Source organism: Leuresthes tenuis, unplaced genomic scaffold (assembly GCF_036924035.1).
Source record: "Leuresthes tenuis unplaced genomic scaffold, fLeuTen1.0.hap1 SCAF_23, whole genome shotgun sequence".
In the NCBI taxonomy this organism is placed as follows: Eukaryota; Metazoa; Chordata; class Actinopteri; order Atheriniformes; family Atherinopsidae; genus Leuresthes; species Leuresthes tenuis.
The window spans coordinates 17,772,898-17,793,321 of NW_027325377.1; the positions used below are offsets into that span (position 1 = coordinate 17,772,898).

A 20,424-nucleotide genomic window follows, 5' to 3' on the forward strand; every position below is an offset into this window, starting at 1 on the left:
TGAGACTCAGATTGGTGGCCAACCCGTCTCGACTCCATGCGTAACAGGATGGCTAAAAACAAGGTATGTCATTACATAAAAATCGATCCAGGCAGGACAATGATAAACACAATAAGCATCGCAAAAGGCTTAGATATTTTATTTTGGAAGGTGTAATCGGAACGTTCTGCTTTAGTTCTGGTGGAGTTGACACTGGAGTCTCTGGCGTCCCTGATAAGCGCCGGCCAGTGCGGTAGGTTCGCGGGAGAGAGGTGGCAAGCGGAGTCGGAGAGCTTCTTGTGGAGGCAGACGGAGTTTCATCTTCCGTCTGTTACCAGCAAGAGCTTCAGGCGAGACAGGAGCCTCCTTTCGGACTGAGAGGGAGTTTGAGTTTTTTCTTTTTGAACCAGGTTTACTTTTCTCTGCACACTTGCGTAAAGGGATCCGTTTGGGAGCTCCGGTTTCCCTCCCCGGTTTACGCTGAGGTTACACCGGGGAACAGTGCGCGTGAGCGGACTAACACAAAAGCAGAATTGGGAGCTGTGCATGTGAATGAACTGAGGTTGTAAGACACCGGGGGAGCCGTGCACGTCAGCACTGCTCTGCAGCATCAATAGCACCTATTTCACCGTGCAGCAGCAGACAGTGAGGGCAATCAGTTTAGATGCTTTCCCACATCAGACAGTGAGGAAAGGGGTTGGAGGGGTAGAGGGTTTTATGGAAGATTTGTTGGATTTTCATCCCCCTGTCGTTACAAACTTGTGTCCGGGATGGGAAAGGAACAGGAGCTGCTGGAAGCCGCCCGTACTGGGAATGTCGCCTTGGTGGAGAAATTGTTGAGTGGGAAGAAGGGAATACTGGGTTCAGGTTCCGGCTCCATCCCTCTTCCCAACCTTCTAAGGTAAGCACCCCTCTTCAATCTGCTTGTCGCGACTGCTGTTGTGTCTGGGGAGCCCCAGGGATGCTGGAGGGGATTCCTGAAGGGAGTTCCCATATTGCAAAATTAGGCAAAGTCCATCTTAATCTGAAGTCGGTGCTTAAGAAATGAGCTAAAGCATACTCATCACAGCCTTCTTTGAGAGGCGTCTCTAAGATTGTGAGTTGTTTCAGGAGCTTTTTCTTTCTTTTTTTTTTTTGTTAGGCTGCAGCATTCTGCATGGTACAGGAGAGGAATCCAGAGGAAGTCAATTATGCAAAGTGAAGAGAGTCTGGAAGCAGAGTACACAGAGATGCAAGTAGACATGCTGCAGGCTGCGAAGCTAATCTAAAATAAGGAACATGCAGTATACCAGACATAATTTGTTTAAATTGCTGGAGAAGATGGTCCTCTCCTGGTACCAGGAATAGCTTGCACATTAGTGTAAGTTACTGCACATTGAGCACAAAAGGACAGACGGTACCTCGAGCTTCACGGCTGTAGCAGCTTTCATAGTGTCAGTGACAGACACTGACGCTCAGATGATGGAAGCATTTGTAACTTTCAGTCCAGTCATTCACCTGAATGAGGAGCCGTTTCATCACTCTGCTGGTATTTGTGCATTCATATTGCTACATCGATTCTGGTGTTTCACATGACGCCTGGAAGGCCTGATAGGTTGGATGATCAAGCTGTGAAACAACCTGAATTCATGTGCCTCTAAGTTGGAATACAAATGTTAAAATAAACTAACGCTGGATTCCCTGAGAAGGTGATTGAGCTCAAACTCCCTGATTCTTGATGATGTAAAACACTTGCAACTTGATGAGATTGATTGTAAGCAAAATGAGGGAATGCTGCTTGGCTAGGTTTCCAACCTTTATTCTCTGACCCATAAACCATTTGGAAGATATCAACATAGAATGCGATAAAATGAATATTCCACTTCCAAAAAGAACAATAATGATTAGGATTTGAATTTACAAACCATCAGCTTAAAAGGACCCACATCAAGGCTTTAATGTGGTTGCGAGAACAGCCGCTGAGGGTATGATGGTCATCCTCCTGCCCCTGCAGCCTCCCTCTCTTTGCTCAGGCTGATGCTGAGCCAGGTGATTAGTAGATCAAAGGCAGGGGCGTCTGGGAGGAGTACTGCCTCGGGCTTTCGACCCGAGTGTCTCAAAACTGGGCTGAAGTCGCACTCGCAGGGAGAATGCTAACCACTCTGCTGAGGTTCTTAGGACTCCTGCTGGCCAAGAACTAAACTAGTTTCAACTTAATTTAGATGGTATATAATTAATGGGGAGTTAGCTGGAGGATGTATTAAAAAGTCATGTCTGATTAGAAGCCTCACTTCGTGATATCCAAACCAAATGGAGACTGCAGCATTCTGAGCAATCCTGCCTCCCTGCTACAGTCTGGAGTTGTGAAACAGCATTGCTGAGTGTTTGTTGTCTATTTCCTGCAGTTGCGCTCTGAAGCTTTTGTTGTTTTGAATAGCACATCTAACGGGAAACTGACGGCTGCCTGTCTTTATGAATGTTTAAAAAAAAAAGCTGGCTTATTATTTTGTGTGTGTGGCTCGTGATGGATGGGATCCGGATGTGATGGACTTTTTAATTTAGCAGAGCTCTTATGCATCTGTTCCTCTGTTTCTGCACATTAATGTCCTTTCTGAGGTCACATCGTTGAATGTAAGAGCTGGTTGTTGGAAATGCCTGATTAAAGCTGCTGCTGACTTGCAGATGTCTGACTATCCACACTACATGCTACATGGCAAATGTAATTCAATGGTTTACCATTGAATTAGTAAAAACATTCAATATCCCCAGAGGATGAACCCTACTGACTGGACTGATCACAGAGAACACAAGGACCTAATCCCTGGACTGTTATCAGGATGGCACAAAGTATATATTTTTTTCCTACCAGGTTTTGATAAAAATATATATTTTTTGGCAAGGTTGGATATCTCATCACAGGGTCCTGTGAGGAGGGACTCAGTTTTAAAGCCAGCCTGAAGTGGCCATAAAAGGAACTGTATCTTTGGCACCTTGACGAAATGCCTCAGGGCAGCTATTTTGACTCCTGGCTAAATGAATGGGGAGATAACAATGTTGGCAATATCAATCATTACCATTCCACATAAAACCCATATTTAGAAGCCCTTGTCATATCTGAAATGAAATATGTGGAGACTGTGCTTCAAACTAAGGTTCAAAAAGCTATCTTTTCCCTGACATTATACTTGTACTATACATCTGTAGGGTTTTGTGAAATATGCCTCATTTGCAGCTCTGATCCAAGGCGTAATCATAAGGTGGCCATTGCCAAATGCTCCCCTGCCTGATCTCCTTGTCTTCAGTGTTTATTCAGAGGAAAAGACTGAAGTCTGTCTGATTACCTCACAGCTGAAGCTGTCCATAATGTCACCAGCGTTAACGAAAGGGTTTTACATCTTCCGTCCTGTTATGGAATTCTCCCATAGATTTCTTCTCAGGATTCGTGCATCACGTCTCTCCCTTTTTAAAGGAGACTTTTTGTCTGAGTTAGTGTAATTTACTTTCATAATGTTCCTTTTGAAAATAAGTGCACATGAGAAACCTCAGACACAGCGGTTTAATTTATTTCGCAGACCTTGGTAATTTTGTGGCAATCTCGCACGTTTTGGCCTTGACGCCACAATTATGTTTTTCCAGTTGTCATGGTGATGGTTCCGTTGTTACCTCATGTGTTAGCGTACATCAAAACCAATGTGAAAACTGAGAAGCTTTAGAGTCCATATACATTAGACTGGTATGAGAACTTAATTTGGCATTTTTGTGATATAAACTTAGTACATTTTTAATATTAAAGTTATTTTGCCGTACGTTGCTTATCTTTGAAACTATTAAGTTGAGCTGATACAAGGGACAGAAAAAAAGGACCAAACTTATCACCATACATGCGTCGTCTCTCATCATTGTGCTTATGTTTACAAATTTGTGCTAGAAACTAGATTTATTGAAGGAATGCATTATTTATAAAACCTCGCAGTACAGTGGAAAGTCATTTAAATGAGTGCAAATGAGATTAGAAAAATACTCAAAATTGCGCTTGATCCTGTGAAACTAATAACATTTTAAGCACAAACCGTGTTTTACTTCACTCAGATGTGTCATGAGTGGAAATACCGGCATGTCTACAGGTTTATTTGTCGATGAAATACGTCCACTGTGTGACATGCACTTAGCTTTTATTGGGTCAAGACACTGGTGCATGAGGTTCTTCCTGCTAAACACTGGGTGGGCTTCACATACACACATCTGTGCATGTGGGCAGTAATGTGTGTGGGACCAGTAGTGTGACACACCTCTTTATGGGGAGCTATTTGTACTTTAGCAGACGAGTGGGTCAGCGGTGAGGTCACAGCAGAGGAGTGTGCACAGGCTAATGTTATGTGAACAATCTCTGAGGATAAAATGCATAGTTTCCCATCTTAAGGCCTCTGAGCCATTCATAGCATTCCTAAGCTATGAGGCTAGTCTTTTTACTGGAAGTATCACACTAGCGGGACATGACTGTCGGCAAAAAAAAAGCTGTGTTAAAACACATGCATTACGTACGGGATGTAGAGGAGACTATCTTCTTCTACAGTTTTGTGGGGTGGGGCGTTGCACATGAACGTACACAGTGGAAAATCAATACTGGGTGATCTCATTGCTGTTTAATGGGTCATATTCTTTTAGATGACCTGTACGGTGCATGCAGTGACTGTGTTGGGAATAAAGAATACATCCTTAAACATGCATCTGCTGGTTGGATGTGCTGGAATATTTAGTTTATGTATTTATTAAGGCCCTTTTGATAGTTGTAAACGAAGACGTGAGATTTCTGCTTTCCATTTGCAGTGGGATGTAACTGCTGACACAGACTGCTGATCATGCCAGTGCTGTAACCTTTTCTGGGATTAAAGTGCATTTGTGTAGAACTCTTTTGTTTTTTGTACACAAAGCTATGGATTTTTAAGGCTGTAACTGAATGAATGTGACCTGCAGCAGAAATGCTGACTATTGTGTTGACTTTAACGGGGGGGAAAAAAATAGATTTATGGATTGGTCATGCCTGGTTGACAGCTGATCTGCTTATTCAGGTCAGTACTGGCGCTGACACCAATCCCATGGATCAGAACGGTACATCTCTAGTTCTAGAAAAATCTGCTTTTGTTGTGTTTTGTCAGTGTTTACACATTTCTTACTTTATCACACCTCAGCTGTAGAACTTATTCCCAAAACAATAATGCAGATAAAACCCTTACAAGCTGGGATGGATGAAGGAAAGTCAACCGGGCAACATTATATCTGTTATTTCGTTGTTGAGTGCATTAGCACTGCTGTAGAATGTACTGTGCTCTGCAGTAATGGTTTGGTTAAACTTCTATTAACGATTGTTGTGCTGTTGGATTCCTGAACTAGTCTTATTTTTTTTAGATTTGAGGCTCTGACCACACATTGTGTCTGGATTATTAAAACAGATTGACATTTTTTCTTTTTAAATGGACGAATATGTTTAGAATATGTTTCCATCTTCAACTGACTGAATAAATTGGATCTGAATATGCATTTTCCCTTTTTAACAGCTTTACACTGAAACTGATCTAAACAGTGATGGATATGTTATGACGGTAATCATCAGTTCTCGTCATACTTTATCTTATGGTATTGATAAGGATAAATGAATGTGCTGTGCATGGCATCCTGACTGCGATGGAGTGATGACAATACACAAAGAGACTGACTCATGATTCAGCAGACGGAGGCTGATTCCTTCCTTGCTCTCGCTCAGTAGCGTTCAAGGGAAAGCCCATCTTGTTATTTCTTGTATGTGTGCCCAGGTGTATTAACCTTCCTCCTCCTTTTGCAGACAAACAACCCTTAAGTGGTGAGAAGTGAGTCCCTGAGGACACACACTCCTGAATAGGCTCTGTTTTAATTGGCATCCCTACAGGCGGTCTCCTTTTGTATTTCTTTTTTCTAATTTCTTCCCCTGCTTGTGCTGGAGTTTGTCTTTGCAGCTCACAGCAGGGGGCTGCGTTTGTGTGTGTGTAGTGGTGGACTGTTTTCCATGTCGTCCAGTGTGGATGAGGAGTAGTAAAGAAGCCTGCGATTCTGTTTGTTTTTCTCGAGCTGTGTCTTGCTACAGCATTTCAACTCTGTTTTAGTTAACCTCAAATAAGGTTACCAAAGTCTGGCAAGCTGCGTGTGTGTGTGACATAATACATAATGACTGTCCTTGCATAACCACTGCTACTATCTGCTGCTAGTGTGTGATGGGCAGCAGGAAGGATAAGAGCTGATTTGACAGGGGGGGGTTCTGAAAGCCACACGTGGTGCTAGAGACCGAATGTGGGTCAAAGGCTAGCTCTGGGGAATGTGGTTCCTATCAAGAACCAAGATCTGGATCAAGGGGGACACAGAAGACCTGGCAATGTCTGTGTGTCACTGGTTATTGTGCCTGCTGAGTCATCTGCTCATTGTGATGCATTATTCACATCATAGATTTTATGACGCCACAAAAGATACCCATTAATGACTATTCTAGTGCTGATAATAGTAATTAGATGTACATCGGTTCAATCTTTTTTTCATATAACAGTTGGTAAGTGGTATATACATATTACCATGTTGGGTGTTGCACTTTGTTAATTAGACATGTTATTTGCACCAAAAAATCTAAATGGAAATCTTTCTTTTTAATTGAATAAAAGAATTTGTAGCCCCGTAATACAGCCCCCAAATCAGAAACTGGGGCAAACTAGAAGTGGTTTCTTCATTTCTTTAATCGGAGAGAATATGAAACCAAAACGCTCAGTTTTGTCCTATTTGTTTTGTTAATATTCATCCATTCCTACACTTGAGACAAATCATTTAAATTAATAAAAGTTTATGTGAAATATAAATAAAAATAGTAAATGAATATATTATGTGATAATATAAAAGAAAAAGAGATCAGAAGGGATTTGCGTATTTTTCCCTCTATAGTGCATAATCATTAAACGATTCAAAGAATGTGGAGGAACTGCAGTGGAAAAAGGGCAAGATGCAGGCCTAAATCCAAGGTCAGACTACAAGGTTTTCAGTGTGGTTGGATCATTGCTGTTCACACCACAAGGCTTGTGATCAGCAGTTGTGATGTCATAGCGGGTTTACATAATGCAAGGTGATTTACGCCAGGGGGTCACACACTTCACATTTTTCACCGGACTTAATCCTGACTGATCTTTTTCAAGCAGTTCCAGCTTTCATTAAGACGAGCCTCTTTCTTATTATCAAAAGTACAGTGTTACACAAGAATCTCCTGGTGAGTCATGTTTTGTTCATCTGCTTATGAAAGGCAGTTGCAGTTCCTGTCCACAGCTTGAGCCCATCATAATATTGCATATGTACGCTCTGTGATGTTTTTTAAATGTTAATTCACTCACAAATGCCACTTCAAACTTCATGATGCAAATAAGAAGCCTGATGTTAATCTTGTCCAGAGTTGACTATGATTACTTTGTTACTTGATAAGCGTTATGTCTAATGATGTGTTTAAAAAAAAAAAAAGGGTTTTAGTTGCATTTTATACCCTTGCACATTTAACTCCAAGAACATTAAACTAAACAAGCTTGTTTTTAACTGAGCTCTGATAGTTTTCACTACAGAAGAGCTTCTGATACTGCGAATACTGCAGTTTTCAGTCTCCAGTGTCTTTGGAGTTCAACCAGCTCTTTAGATCTTACTTCACTGGCCTTTTTTAACTCTGTCCAATGAGAGGAAAAGGGGGGTGGGGGGTAAAATCAGAAGTACATTTTTGTAAATGCAGTGTTCAATGTGACTCATTTAAAGAAATCCAGCTCATAATTTGTGCTGAACTTTGGGTTTAACGGTGGCGTCCGGCCATTGAGGTTGTCTGGAGCCAGAGTGATCGAGAGGGGATGGAGGTGTGAAACTGTGTGTGTGTGTGTAATCGAATTCAGCGTCTTCTTACTTCTCCATTAGGGTCCGGGCCAAACTCTGCTAATCCTGCTCCAACTCGCCAACACGCACACACACAATCAATTTTTCTCTTGCACTATAAGCTTTTGTGTCTCTTTGTTCTTCTCTGACTTTAAATCTTTGGTTTATGTCTTTGTCTCAGATCATTTTTCTTTCCCTCTTGATCTTCCTTTCCCCATCTGGTGCCATGGATTTTCTGTCAATACCTCTTTGGCTTCCTCTCCATCACTCAGTTCACTCTACAATCTCTCCCCTCCCTTCACTCCACTCCAGAGACAGATGACGCAGCCTCCCTACTGTCGCATTTTATCTTTTCTCCCCACCCATGTTATCAAAAACCGCCCCCCTCTCTGTGCCCCTCATCGTCTCCCTGTCTACTCGTCAGACACCGTACTACATTTGTTATCACCAAGAGGGAGCATCTTTTACCCATCATGCCTCTTGATGCAACATTGGTGTCTTCTGACAGAGGCAAATGGGGAATTCAGTGAAATCAACGCAGAAATACCTTTTTCACATACTCGTTCAGGCTGATGTCAGTGGACCAAATGTACAATAAAGGCAAATACCCAAAGATTGCCATTCTTGTACTGCTGTTATGCAAAGAAAATGGATTAAGGCAGCTATGATGGACTCATTTCACCAACGCTTCTAGTTTTTAATTTAAAACGTTTTGCCAGATTTGGCAGCGAGGCTTGGACTGATCCCATCTGAGATTTATCTGTGGTTAGCAGGACTCCAGCCCAGTTTGAGTCAGAGTCAACCGTTGGAGATTTTGTACTTATTAATTTAGAATCTGGTGTAAATTTGGCACAAAGACTATCTAAATATAAGCTGCTTATCCTAATTTTTGGCTGCTTGAAGTAGCTTTCAACAGAATTTATTGTAAACAAGTGAGATTAGTTGAATGCATACAATAGATTCCCTTACATCTGCAATTCAAGAGGTGGACAAAGTGGTTTAAGAAGTGGATTCTTTTTGAACATTAGAACTTGATACGTCCTCTTCGTCCGTGTTGGAAATGTGCACAAATCTGTTACCAGGAGAGATTTTTCCCCCGAAATTGAATTTTGTCATGACTTTCACATTTCCTGTGTTGTTTTTGTCCGAAGAACCAAGCGTGTTGATTCTAAGGGGAGAAGACATGGAGCCAGTGGAGGGAGGGCAGAGGTGTGACGTCCAGTCCGTCACACTAATCTACAAGTCTGCAACCCCACATTACATTGCAAGTGTTGTAGAGTCGCACACACATTCCACTGGGCTCCCCACTCTGATGGATGGCAGGATTTAATGAAGCGCTGCTTTTGAAGTAGATAAGATGAAGAGGGCTTGAAATGCTTGTCATTATGTGGTCAGGGCAAAGCCTTTGCTGGAGGGAAGTTATGCATTTAAGTGTGTGTTTTGTAAGACTGGATTATTTTTGATGTCCAATTATTGTTTCAAATTTTTTTTATAAATGAAACGGAGTATAAATTAAGACAGTGTTTCGTGCTTATATGCAGCATCTCTGAGTTCTTATGCCAAAAGGTCCTGTTTCCATTTTTCAAAAGAAATTTCCTCCTGTCGTTTAGACCATAAAACTCAACCACTAAACTATTTTTGTGGGAACCAAACCCATATGTCTTTTCAAACTTCAATTAAATCTGGCTGTGCTGCTTCTAGGTTTATTTCGGACCTGCTTTACTTAATATAACTGTCTTCTCCTGTCCAAATGCACTGGCATATACAAATTTAGGCGAGCATAGCTTGTTAACACTTTTTACAGCCAGTTCTTTTTTTTGCACATTTCCCTCCATTCCGACTACAAAATGCTTTCAATTCTTTGAAATTCTTGGGTCTGTGTTGCATGGACTGCTCTTGTGGTCTGTCCATGGATTTTCCGTCATGGTCAGGGGACTGTGAGGGCCATGGCAAAGCCTTCAGCATGTGCCTCTTGAGGTACACCATTGTGGTTTTTGAGGCATGTTTACGATCATTATGCTGTTATAGAAACCATCCTTTTTAATCTGACATTGTTTTTTGTCCTTCAGGAGTTGAACCCAGTCTTCCTTCAACAAGTGAAAGGCTCTGTGGACCACTGGCTGCGGCACAAGTCTAAAGCACGATTGCTCCACCCATGTGCTTGATAGCAGGAGAGGAAATGATGCACCCTGTCTTCTTCAGACACTCTTGAACTCTTTACGATGGCCCTATTTGTGCAGGTGTTGCTGCACAAAAGAACAGTGGAAGCGAAGGTCTTTTCTAACCAAACTGGGGCTTTACTTTTTCTAGTTAGCAATCATACTAACAGCTCTTAGAAATGTTTCAACCACTCCTTCACTGTTCCTTAATTTCATCACAAACTGAAATAACCTGAAAGCTCGTCTTGTAATGGTCTTGTTTTAGCTTTCTCCTGCTTTGGGGGCATCAATTATTTAAAAAATTGTTGTACACCTTTACAATTTGTATCAACTAGATGTACCCAACAATGCACACTTTTACATGACACTAGAAAAAACCAGACTTTTAAAGCGTACAGTATGTAAACGTGTTGGTCTGACTGAACCTCTTGAAACTGAAGCTCCCAAAGCCAGAACAATGCACCCAGGTAATGTGGTTGGGGTTTGACTCCCTCCTGCTCGTATATGCAAGTTAAAAGCAGCAAAACGGCTTGAATGATTTCTCACGTAGTCTACAGCGTCTCAGTGTTGGACGTATTTGGTTAATAACTGGATTTCCCTCCGTATGATCTCATATTCTTGGACAGGGACTTGGCCAGGTTGAGCTGTAGCCAAAGCTGTGGTTATGTAACTGTGGATGTAACCGGACAGAATGGCATAGCCCTGACAGGTTAATTAAGGCCTGCGGCTTAGTAAAAGCATTCTCAGGACGATTTAAAAACTATTCCATGAATCTTGCTTCAAATCTCGGAATGTTTAGTGTAGTTTAGTTGAGTTTGTCACGTAATGCCACTTTGAGATTATGTTGATACTCTATTGACTTAACTATTTACAGTAATGTTGATTTGAGTTTGCAAATGTTTGCAGACACAGAAAAGTACAAATATTTAGAGTAAAATTCAGGAACAAATGCACATGCTTTTTTTAATTGATTTTTTTTTTTTTTTTCACATTTTTATGCATCTAAAGAATAGGAATATTGAGCAAATTACACTTTGTTTGTGACCCAGTTTTTGCTCCAAAGTGGGACATTGTTCCATCTTGTATTAAGCCTTTTAGCTTCAGTTCCTGGAAATATTAATGCTGTCGCATTCAATTATATTTTGGATTAGCCCTCCTCAGCTGCTTTTGTAGGCATTGTCTAATTTGCAACCCTCGTCACAGTGTGTGGGTGTTTTTCAGTGTGTGCACTTAAGTTTAAGATACAAGATTTCCTTTTTCTACTCTGACTCGCTGAGCCTCCAATGCACGTGATTGCATGCTTTGCATTTTGTTGTAAAAGAACTTGACTGGTCTGCAGTATGCAGAGCCCTGACCACAGCCACATCCACATCCACCATCTTAGGGGTGAACAAGAACTCTGACTGCGAGCGAGGCCTTATCGCCCAACATCATTGGCAGACATCCCTAATGCTCTTATTCCTGGACAGGAACAAATCCTTGCAGCCAAGTTAGAAATAGAAAATATATATCACAAGGGCTTCTTGCTACAGTTGAGGCTGTTGCTGCACCACAGTTGGATATTCAGCAATCATATTTATGTAGAATATTAAAGTGTTTTTGTTCATCTGGCACATAGGGTACATAAAAGCTAGTTGATCTTCCTTTGATTCCTTGCAGCTGGTGCTGTACCTTGTCTCAGCAGGTTAGCTACTGTGATAAATGAGTATGGAAACATAAGAGAGTCGAATGTGCATCCTGAATACACACCAGTCGTATGAAGATGCATGAAATATTGATATGAAATGACAAGCAAGACAAAGAGCCGAGTCAGACTATAAAATGGGTGTGAATTTAATCCCGTTGCACGACTTCTGAACACATCCATTGATGAAAAAGATTCAGAAACTCTTTCATCTTTAGTCTATGCAAATCTGGAGTTTTCCCAATTATGCCGTGCTTCCTCAGGTTCTTTTTCTGAAACACACTGAAGCAGCTAATCACCTCCGATTATTGTGTGATACAACACCTCTGCCTTCCACGGAGCGACTCCATGTGAATATTAAACACAAATTCAGCCTGCGTGTAGGTGCTGTCCTGACATATGGCTCCTCACAGGTGTCCTTTGTAGTTTGTCAGCACATGTGTTGATAACAGTGGCCTTCACCTGTATGAATTATTTTGGGTTATTATTCTGTGTGTCATACCTGCTGGGCTGCGGTGGACTTTTTTAATTTTCTGATTTGCTTTTGTCAGTGGTCTCAGTGAAGGAGTGCGTGCAGAGCTACCAAGAAGTGAATTACCCTGAGCTGACAGTCTCTCACAGGATACACATTTCCCAGCAGGCTTCACTGATGTCGATAGATTGGCTGTTTTCTCTTTGTCACACCATCTCTGTGTCAGGCTTACACATGCATGCAAAAGCAATGTGTATCTGTGGTATGTGCAGGCGAAAAGATGAGGCATCATTAGGACATATGGACATAATGTATTCAGAATCTCATATACTCTCTATGTCTGCCCACACATAGCTGACATATTCCATACATGTATGATTTAGTAGGCTGGAAACAGGTGTTTATATTTACAGTGTTCTCTTTTGAGCTTAATTTGCTCAGATTGTGTTTGCACAACAATATGTCCCAGTTTATAACATAAGGCAGTCAGTCAATGTGTTCATGATTTCAAATTAGCTTAAAGACTCAGATCTGTACAGTTGGAAGCAAGGTTACTGAAAGTGGTGGTTGTTTAATAATTGTACAGGATAGAGGTTCCATTGGGCTGTACTGAAACACAGAACAGGCATAGTCATCAGAAGTTTATAGAACCTCGTTTAGCAGCAATATCTGCAGTAATTGTTTTCTTTATGTCTGAGCAATATCTTACGTCGCGGAGGCGTTTTCGCCCACTCTTCTTAACAATGTGGCTTCAATTCTTTGGGATTTGCTGGGATTCATTGGGCTCGTCTCCCCGAAGGTCTTAAAGTCGGGGCTTATGTTGACACACACCTGAGTTCTCCGGACCAGTAAAGTGCTAAAACACCTGCTCTTATAGAGGTCATCGCCCTTCTTCATGATCAGTTGATGAGCAGCACCAGGCGGCTACTTACTATTTTATTTCCTATTAAAGGAAGTTAACATGTACTCAGTTCTTCACACACAGGTTCTTCATTTTGGCTTAGTTTTTGTTAAATAAACAAAGATGCAATGTATCTGTTCACCTGAGGTTATATTTTATGTCCTTGTATGTACAACTGTAGATTAAATGTAGATTTTGGTACTACTGATGCTAGATATTTAGAACCTGCTAACTCCCCATTGAGGGTTGGCAGGTGATGAGATAAAATGTCAGAGACTTGTTAAAGTGAGTTAGATTCAACTTTCTGGACCGCATATATCTGGAATGAATTTATCGCAATGCATCTAATAATTGTTGGGATACTTGAGGCTGTATTAAAACACCTGAACAACTCTGGAGCCTTTTTAGAATGGCAAACGGCCCTTTGTGCTGTAGATAAATGCAGACAGAAAACAGATATTTAATTTATTTATATATTTTTTTTTTGTAAAATTGACCCTTTGGAGAGCCTACATCAAAACTTATTTTCTACAGTTTCACCAATTTTCCATTACCGGTTAGTGGAATTATGCTTCTGAACAGTTTATTGAAGAGGCTGACCTGCAAATTCAAAAGGTTATATTAGTTTTTACACGGGAAGCAACTTTTAAAACCCAATGACTTCAACTTACTATGAAAGCAGCATGCAGAGCTGCTCTCTGCTATATTTGAACATCTAGCACCAGTGTACTCTGTCTTCTTGGTAATGAGCCTCAATGACTGGACACTTTCCATAAGTCTCTCTTGCGATAACCTCATTTTTCATTTTCCAGCACACTGAGAACTGAGTCCTCTTAAAAAAAGACATCAAATATTCAGCTGCCCCCAAACTCCCGAATGAAAAATTGAGAATATATTGTTCGCCGAGCACTCGTTTTACTTTCCACCGCTCTCAAATTCAGAATTCGCTTATCGCTTACAAGCACCGAGGCTCAGAAAGTATCCCAGTATGAATTATCCTGATTGTTCATGCATGATAAGTGGGAGACTCCTTTTGACTGATGGGATGGTGATAGTACCCAAATAAGTCTTTTTCATTACTTTGGACTTTTGTAAAGAGAAAATAGCTAAAATAATAATTTTTTTCCCCTCCAAGTACTCAGACTATTGGTACCAAATTAGAATTGATACTGTGTTTTTAAGGAGGTGGGTGTTTTCCCATTTTCACCCAAAAAAAGACTAGACAAAAAAATAGACATGAAACGAGTTTGGGAAGAAGAATGTTTGTGTGGTGGGGCGAGAGGAGGAATGATGAAATGTTCTGAAGGTGGCTATCAGGGTGTTGTGTGTCTTTGACTTCAGGCTGTATATGATGCACATTCACACACCTGGCAACCCCGAACGGCCGTTCTGCAAATTAGAAATGTAACCTCCACACAACCTTTAACTCTTTCCTTTTACTCTCCTTTGCAAGTTCATATATTTTATTGCCTCTTGATATTAGCCATAGATACAGACCCATATATTTTTGTTTTTAGAGTTTCCTGCATTGTAAAAACCTCAGAAACTAACCCTTGTGGGTTAGGACAAACTTTGTAAGGCTGGAAATTAGGATCAGCATCTAGCAACGCAGGCGCTGTCTTTGTGCTGATGTTAAGTGAAAGGCTTGTTTTTTTTTCTGTGTACTTGTTTCACTTCAGCTCACTATGAAAGTCTCAACAGTTGCTGTGCTCCTCTCTTTCCAGGCCGTGTTGTCCTGTTTGAGCCATTTTATCTCACAAGGGGATTATTTTCAGTCTAAATGTATAGCTTTGAACAAAGTTATGTATTTAGGGGCTTTTATCGATGCTCTGAGTAAGACTAACTGAAAAAACAAGTTGTTGAAGACCGTTCTTCCTTCTGAATATCTTGTTTTGCAGGACAACCCCATGTAACGTTCCCTGTACCATTAGTTGCTGACAGCTCTATGAAACCTCATTTTGGGCATTATAGGGGTCTGATTTTGACAAGGAGAAGAGGTGTACGGAATTCAGGTTGCGTCTGTTGCCTTGTTGCATTCATTTTTATTATCATTTTTTTTAAATCTGCCATGAGTCCTCGATGAGTGATATCCTTTTTGCTGAATTGGTGATTGTCTCTCAATCTGTGTGTGAGTGGTTGCACAGGGTTAGGTTAAAATGCTGCTTTATTTCATTAGTTTTTTATTTTTTGAGAAATATTTGGACATCACCACTCTTGATACAGTGATTTGAAAATATAGCCAGCCTTCTTACCTTTTGATTGACACTTCACTTGAGACTATAGGCACCTCCATGCCATCTCCACAAGCTAAAACGACCAAGGAGAGTGATGGGTAAGGTAGGCTGTGAGACCAAAATCAAGGATCAACTCCATATTACAGCACTCACTTTACTTTCTGTATAGCATGGATAGGTGTTTTAGGACAAGTGTATGTGAAAGGGATTAAAGGTTTGAAAGCAGGTTAGTTTTTGCCTCCTGATGCAAATGGGGCACAGAAGTTTCAGAATAATCTCATCAGAAATGCATCTATTGTCTCCAGGTATTTTCCCTAAAAGTTCAAAAGCGGCGTGACTGTAAATCCAACCCTCGTGAGAACTTCCCTCGTCTGCGTTGCCCCCTCATTGCTTATAGTTTCTGACTCGCTCTTCGAGTAACGGGGAGACACAGAGACTCTGCTGAGTAAGCGCTCATCAATCTGTAACCAGTGAGTACAGCAGAGCCCCCCTGCAGACTTTAAACAGCACACAGTCCCTTTGTAGGCATGATTATGTGTGTGTGTGAGGGGCTATCAGTAAGCCTGCCTGTCTTTGTCGATGTCTTTCCCTCTTATTTTCTGCCCCCCCTCCCCAGTGCCTGTCTCCTGTCTTGTACTCCCGTATTAATGGTTGCTGCATTCTTTCCCTGTGCCTCTTTGTCTGTATCTGGCAGCGTGTATGTGTCTCTCTGCTCCCGGTCTGTCTTTCTGGCATCTCCACAAAATGGTTTTTGTAGCTTCTCCCTCGTGTCTCCACCCCCACAGCCCCTCATTTTTCTCTCTCTCTCTCTCTCTCTTTTTTTTTTTTTTTTTTTTTTTGTGAAGTGGATGGGTAAATGAATCTCTTTGTCTTGCACTGCAGTGTAACCCGCTAATCAGGCCATTCACTGATTACACGCTTCACGCTAATCATGTACGCGTGTGTCTGATTATATGTGCAATGACTTTTCGATGCGGTGTGCCACAGTGTCTTTTACACAGCGAGGGGCATTTGTTGACACTTAGCCTTCTCTGTGGTGTCATTAGCTCATTGTTCGGCGCTCAGGTGTAAAAATGCTAAATGCAGTGCTTAAAATCTGGAAAACTATGTATTTACAGCGAGTTCCTGCTGTGCGCTTTACTTGCCTCGCTGTATGTAGGAATGTGTGTACTTGTGAGTGAGAAAAGAGATGAGAGAAAGGGGAAGCAGGCGAGGTAAGAGGGATGAGGAGGAAGAGGGAGAATGCAAGAGAGGTGGGGGGGGATATGGGGGAAACCAATTATCGTGCAGATAACAGGCAGGCTATGGATTTTCTACCAGGCCTCTTCTGCAGTGCTTTCATTCAGTTTCTGTCACTCTGTCTATTTCTGTCTCACTGTCCTTGTAGCAAATTTAAATTACATTCCATTTAAACTCCATTTAAGAGAGCTTTTATTGACATGATGGAAAACCCCACCGTATAGATTCTATGATGCAGTATCTTGTTTTTCACTCCGGGTGTGTGTGCAGCTGAATTACTTTCACAGATGGTCTGTTGAAATGTGTCAGACGCAGAGACTGACATGTTGTCAATACCCCCCCCCCCCCCGCCTTTTTCTGTCTGTGTGTGTTACAGTGACCAGAAGGCAGTTACATTGTCTAATCTGCATTGTCATGTTGCCTTTGTGCATTAGACATTTGTTATCCAGGACAGATGTGGAATTTTTATCATTATTGGCTAACTGATAAAGCTAACACTAAATATGCAGTTTTGGCAACAAGAAAGTTACATAAAAGTCTGTCTGGTATCAGTATCTGGTATCACCCCTCCTCCATTCGGGTATCCAGTTATCCACGAGTGGTTATATTGATTAAGACTACAGCAGCTTAATTTATCTATGCCTAATAAACTGGCAAATGATCATAAGGAATGTAATTGGGTAACTTTTTAGTAAACCAGCTGTTAAATGAGCCTTCGTTTTGCCTTTCCCTCATGTGGAACGGATCTTAATGAAAAGTTTCTCCGCTGTTTACAAGAATTTAATCTTTCACAGCTGCTCCTTAGTGTTATCAGAGATATTTCCATTTATGTTCTGGATTGATTTTTCTTTGACAACAAACTTGCGGTAATGACTTGCAGTTTAGGTGGAGTATAAAGACGCACAGGGACTAAAAATCCTCAAGGCTGCCTTGATCAGTCTTACCTTTCCAAATTTCCCTTCTTTCTTCCTCTCTCCCTCTCTTTGGCTTGTCTCTTCTCGTTCCTCTATCATACCATCTGTGCAGCTGAGTCACTGTTCTCTCTGTGGCTCCAACCGTCCCCTCGGTTGACTGCTTTTAAACTCTTAGAGAGCCCGTGTGTCTCAAACAAACACTTGACCTCGCTGCCCTCTTTTGGGCTTTCAATAGTTTTTGATTTAATTTCTCTCTGCAGCGTTCACACACATCAACTAAAGCAGCCCGTGTTGGTTAAATGCATTCAGGTGAGTGACAGTGATATTTGAGTCTGAGCACACAAAGAAGCTCAGAGACACAGAGAAAGATCTTTCAGCCCTCTCATCAGTTTGTAAATGTTATCATACCGTCCTTTAGGTCTTCATCTAGCTTTGTCTCTCATCCTTCTGTGTAATGATGACTGCATAACAAACATGAGGGTAACTGAAAATAGCAGATGTTATTAAGATATTTTTAAATCACATTTATGCAGGCATATAGATCATTCTGCAGAGTCCCTACATTTGAAAAACAATCACAAATGAGGGACACATTCGTAGTATATTTCATATGTTATAGTAGTGTCTCTATTTTAATTGTGATTCCATTTCAGTGTAGGTGTTGGAGCTCAGCTGGAGACCTTACTTCAGCACAGTCATTCAGTTCTTGCATAAAACAAACAAACAACATGTTAAACAGCATGTAAATGTACCTGCAAATGTCAGTCTAGTCTGGTAGGTACCAGTGTGGTCTTAACTGTACCACTGACGACACTGTCTGTTTGTGACATTTCGCTTGAGCTTAAGTTTGTTTACTCAGTCTCATGTCACCTGCTGCTGTAATGGAAGCAAGAGGTTTAGCTGAGAGAAAAGGAGCATTTCTGGTATTTTCTTTTATCTCAATATTATGAGATTATTAGCAGTGTGCTCTGGTTAAAATTCTGGTTGTTCAACAGTTGAATACAAAGGTTGATACCAGCTTGGGAACTTCCATGTTGTGGGTTAGCTTAGCATAAATACCAGGTGAAAAAGGGGAAACAACTAGTCTAGCTATGCTGAAAAGTAAGGAAAAAATGCTTACTAACCGCAATTAAGCTCACTTGTAAACTCCATACATGTTGTGTTAAAGCAGCACAATGTCATTTACATGACTTTATCCTAGCTGGATGAAAAACGCTGGAATAATTGGAGTCTTTGTTCTAACTAGGTTAATTAACGTGGCTGCTGGATGTAGATTCATATTCACCTGACAAACCTCATTGGGTCTATGTTGTGGTGATTTGAAGTAATCCTCCTTGTTTGCATATGATTGGATTAGAAACCATTTGTCGTTTCAGGATATTGGAATGTTTAGCATGCTAAATCATAGATTTAGCTCAGATTTTCTCTCCCTCTCTCTCGTTCTCAAGCAGTGTGGGTTTCACATTTTCTGTAGAAAAAATGGGCTAAACACACCAGAGCTATTTTGTACTGATTGAAAATGACAGAAACTGTTGACAGATGTCAGCCAGACTTCATCTTAGAAGCACAAATGTCAGAAACGTTGAGACGAAGAGCTTCTGTGTATATCCTGCTTTAAATTTCGTTGCTGCAGCTGTCCACATTTCTCCACATTTTCTTCCCCTACATTTTGTCATTCCCTGTGTGAATAAACTATGATTAGGCTGGGATAATACTATGCATTTGGGACACAATTCTTTTGGGGGGGGGGAGACTTGCGGTACCTGAAGCCTGAGTGTTTTGGCTGTGAAAAGGTACTCGACAAGAGCTTAATTTAAATCTCAGTTATGCTTCAAAGGAGAGTTATTTCCTTCCATATAGCAGACTACTTTAAAAAACATACTGCTCCTGTTGATACGCTGGTGTGTGCTTTTTATTTCTGAAAGGCTGCGAGAGGAGTGATATTTTTACATGAATGAGACTGTGTGTTCGTATCGCTCTTGGATGCCTGAGGAGGAGATGTTTTTTTCCCAGTGTGCATTGCTCATGGTCATGTTCGGGTTGTTATTTTTTGTGTTTTTAATCTAGTGTGCTCTGTCTGAACTCCAGACCGTCCCCAGTGTCTGACTGGGTTGTAAATAGCCATGGGAAAACCAGAGAGGAACACACAAACACACATGCACGCTGTTTAGACGTTTTCTTTTCAGCATCTAGAGATTTGTCCTCTGAGTAAAGCGTTCCCTTTCCTCATCCCTTTATCCCCTCACAAAGCAGGTCTTTCCTCCTCTCTTTCTGGTAATTAAGTGGCTCCACTTTCACTGTGTCTGATGAGGTTTTGCATTAATTTCCAAAAATCGCACAGTGGGTTTGTTTTATAACTTCTTAAGAGGTGTTTTTCTCAGAGTAAATGACGCATAATGGTGTTTTTACAAAAGATTGCCCTGATTGTGTGTCTGTCTTACACATATCCTGTTTTTGACGGTTCACATATTTGTGTGCCATAGCATCCTTAGAGGCTTTGCATTATTTTACTCATTTATGCCACATTTCTAATACATTAGCAAATTAACACATCACGAGTGTTATTTAGATTAAATCGCCATATGTAAACTTTAGAAAGTCAGTTAGCTTAGTATGAGTGCTGTGGAAAAAAAAATCTTGGCAACATCTCTTGTTTTGAGGTACAAAGCGGCTGTCAGCTACAGCTAATGATGCTGGAGTGTTGACAGTGTGAAGGAGGAGCTCTCTAATCAGATCAAACGGTTTTAACAGCTCAGTTTCTTCTTCATATACCCACCTGCCAATTACAGCGTTGTTTAACACACTAGGAAGTTAAACAGCTTGCCTCTTTATCTCTGAATACTCTTCTTTTATATACTTATTTGACAGATAAGAAAATAAATAAGGAAGAAGAATGGGAGGTAATGTTCAGAGTTTGATACTTGCCAAGGGGAAGCTGACAAGTCTCTG

General features: G+C 41.0%; 1 protein-coding gene across 3 annotated transcripts in view; it reads left to right on the forward strand.

Moving 5' to 3' along the window:
- Nucleotides 1-231: 231 nt before the first annotated feature.
- anks1b (ankyrin repeat and sterile alpha motif domain containing 1B) overlaps nt 232-20,424 on the forward strand; it is a 196,626-nt gene continuing 176,433 nt past the window's right edge. For all 3 annotated transcript variants that reach the window (XM_072377500.1, XM_072377498.1, XM_072377499.1), the window contains exon 1: nt 232-880. In XM_072377500.1, the coding sequence (XP_072233601.1) occupies nt 750-880 (131 nt within the window). In that variant the 5' untranslated portion in view covers nt 232-749. The remainder of the gene's footprint in view (nt 881-20,424) is intronic.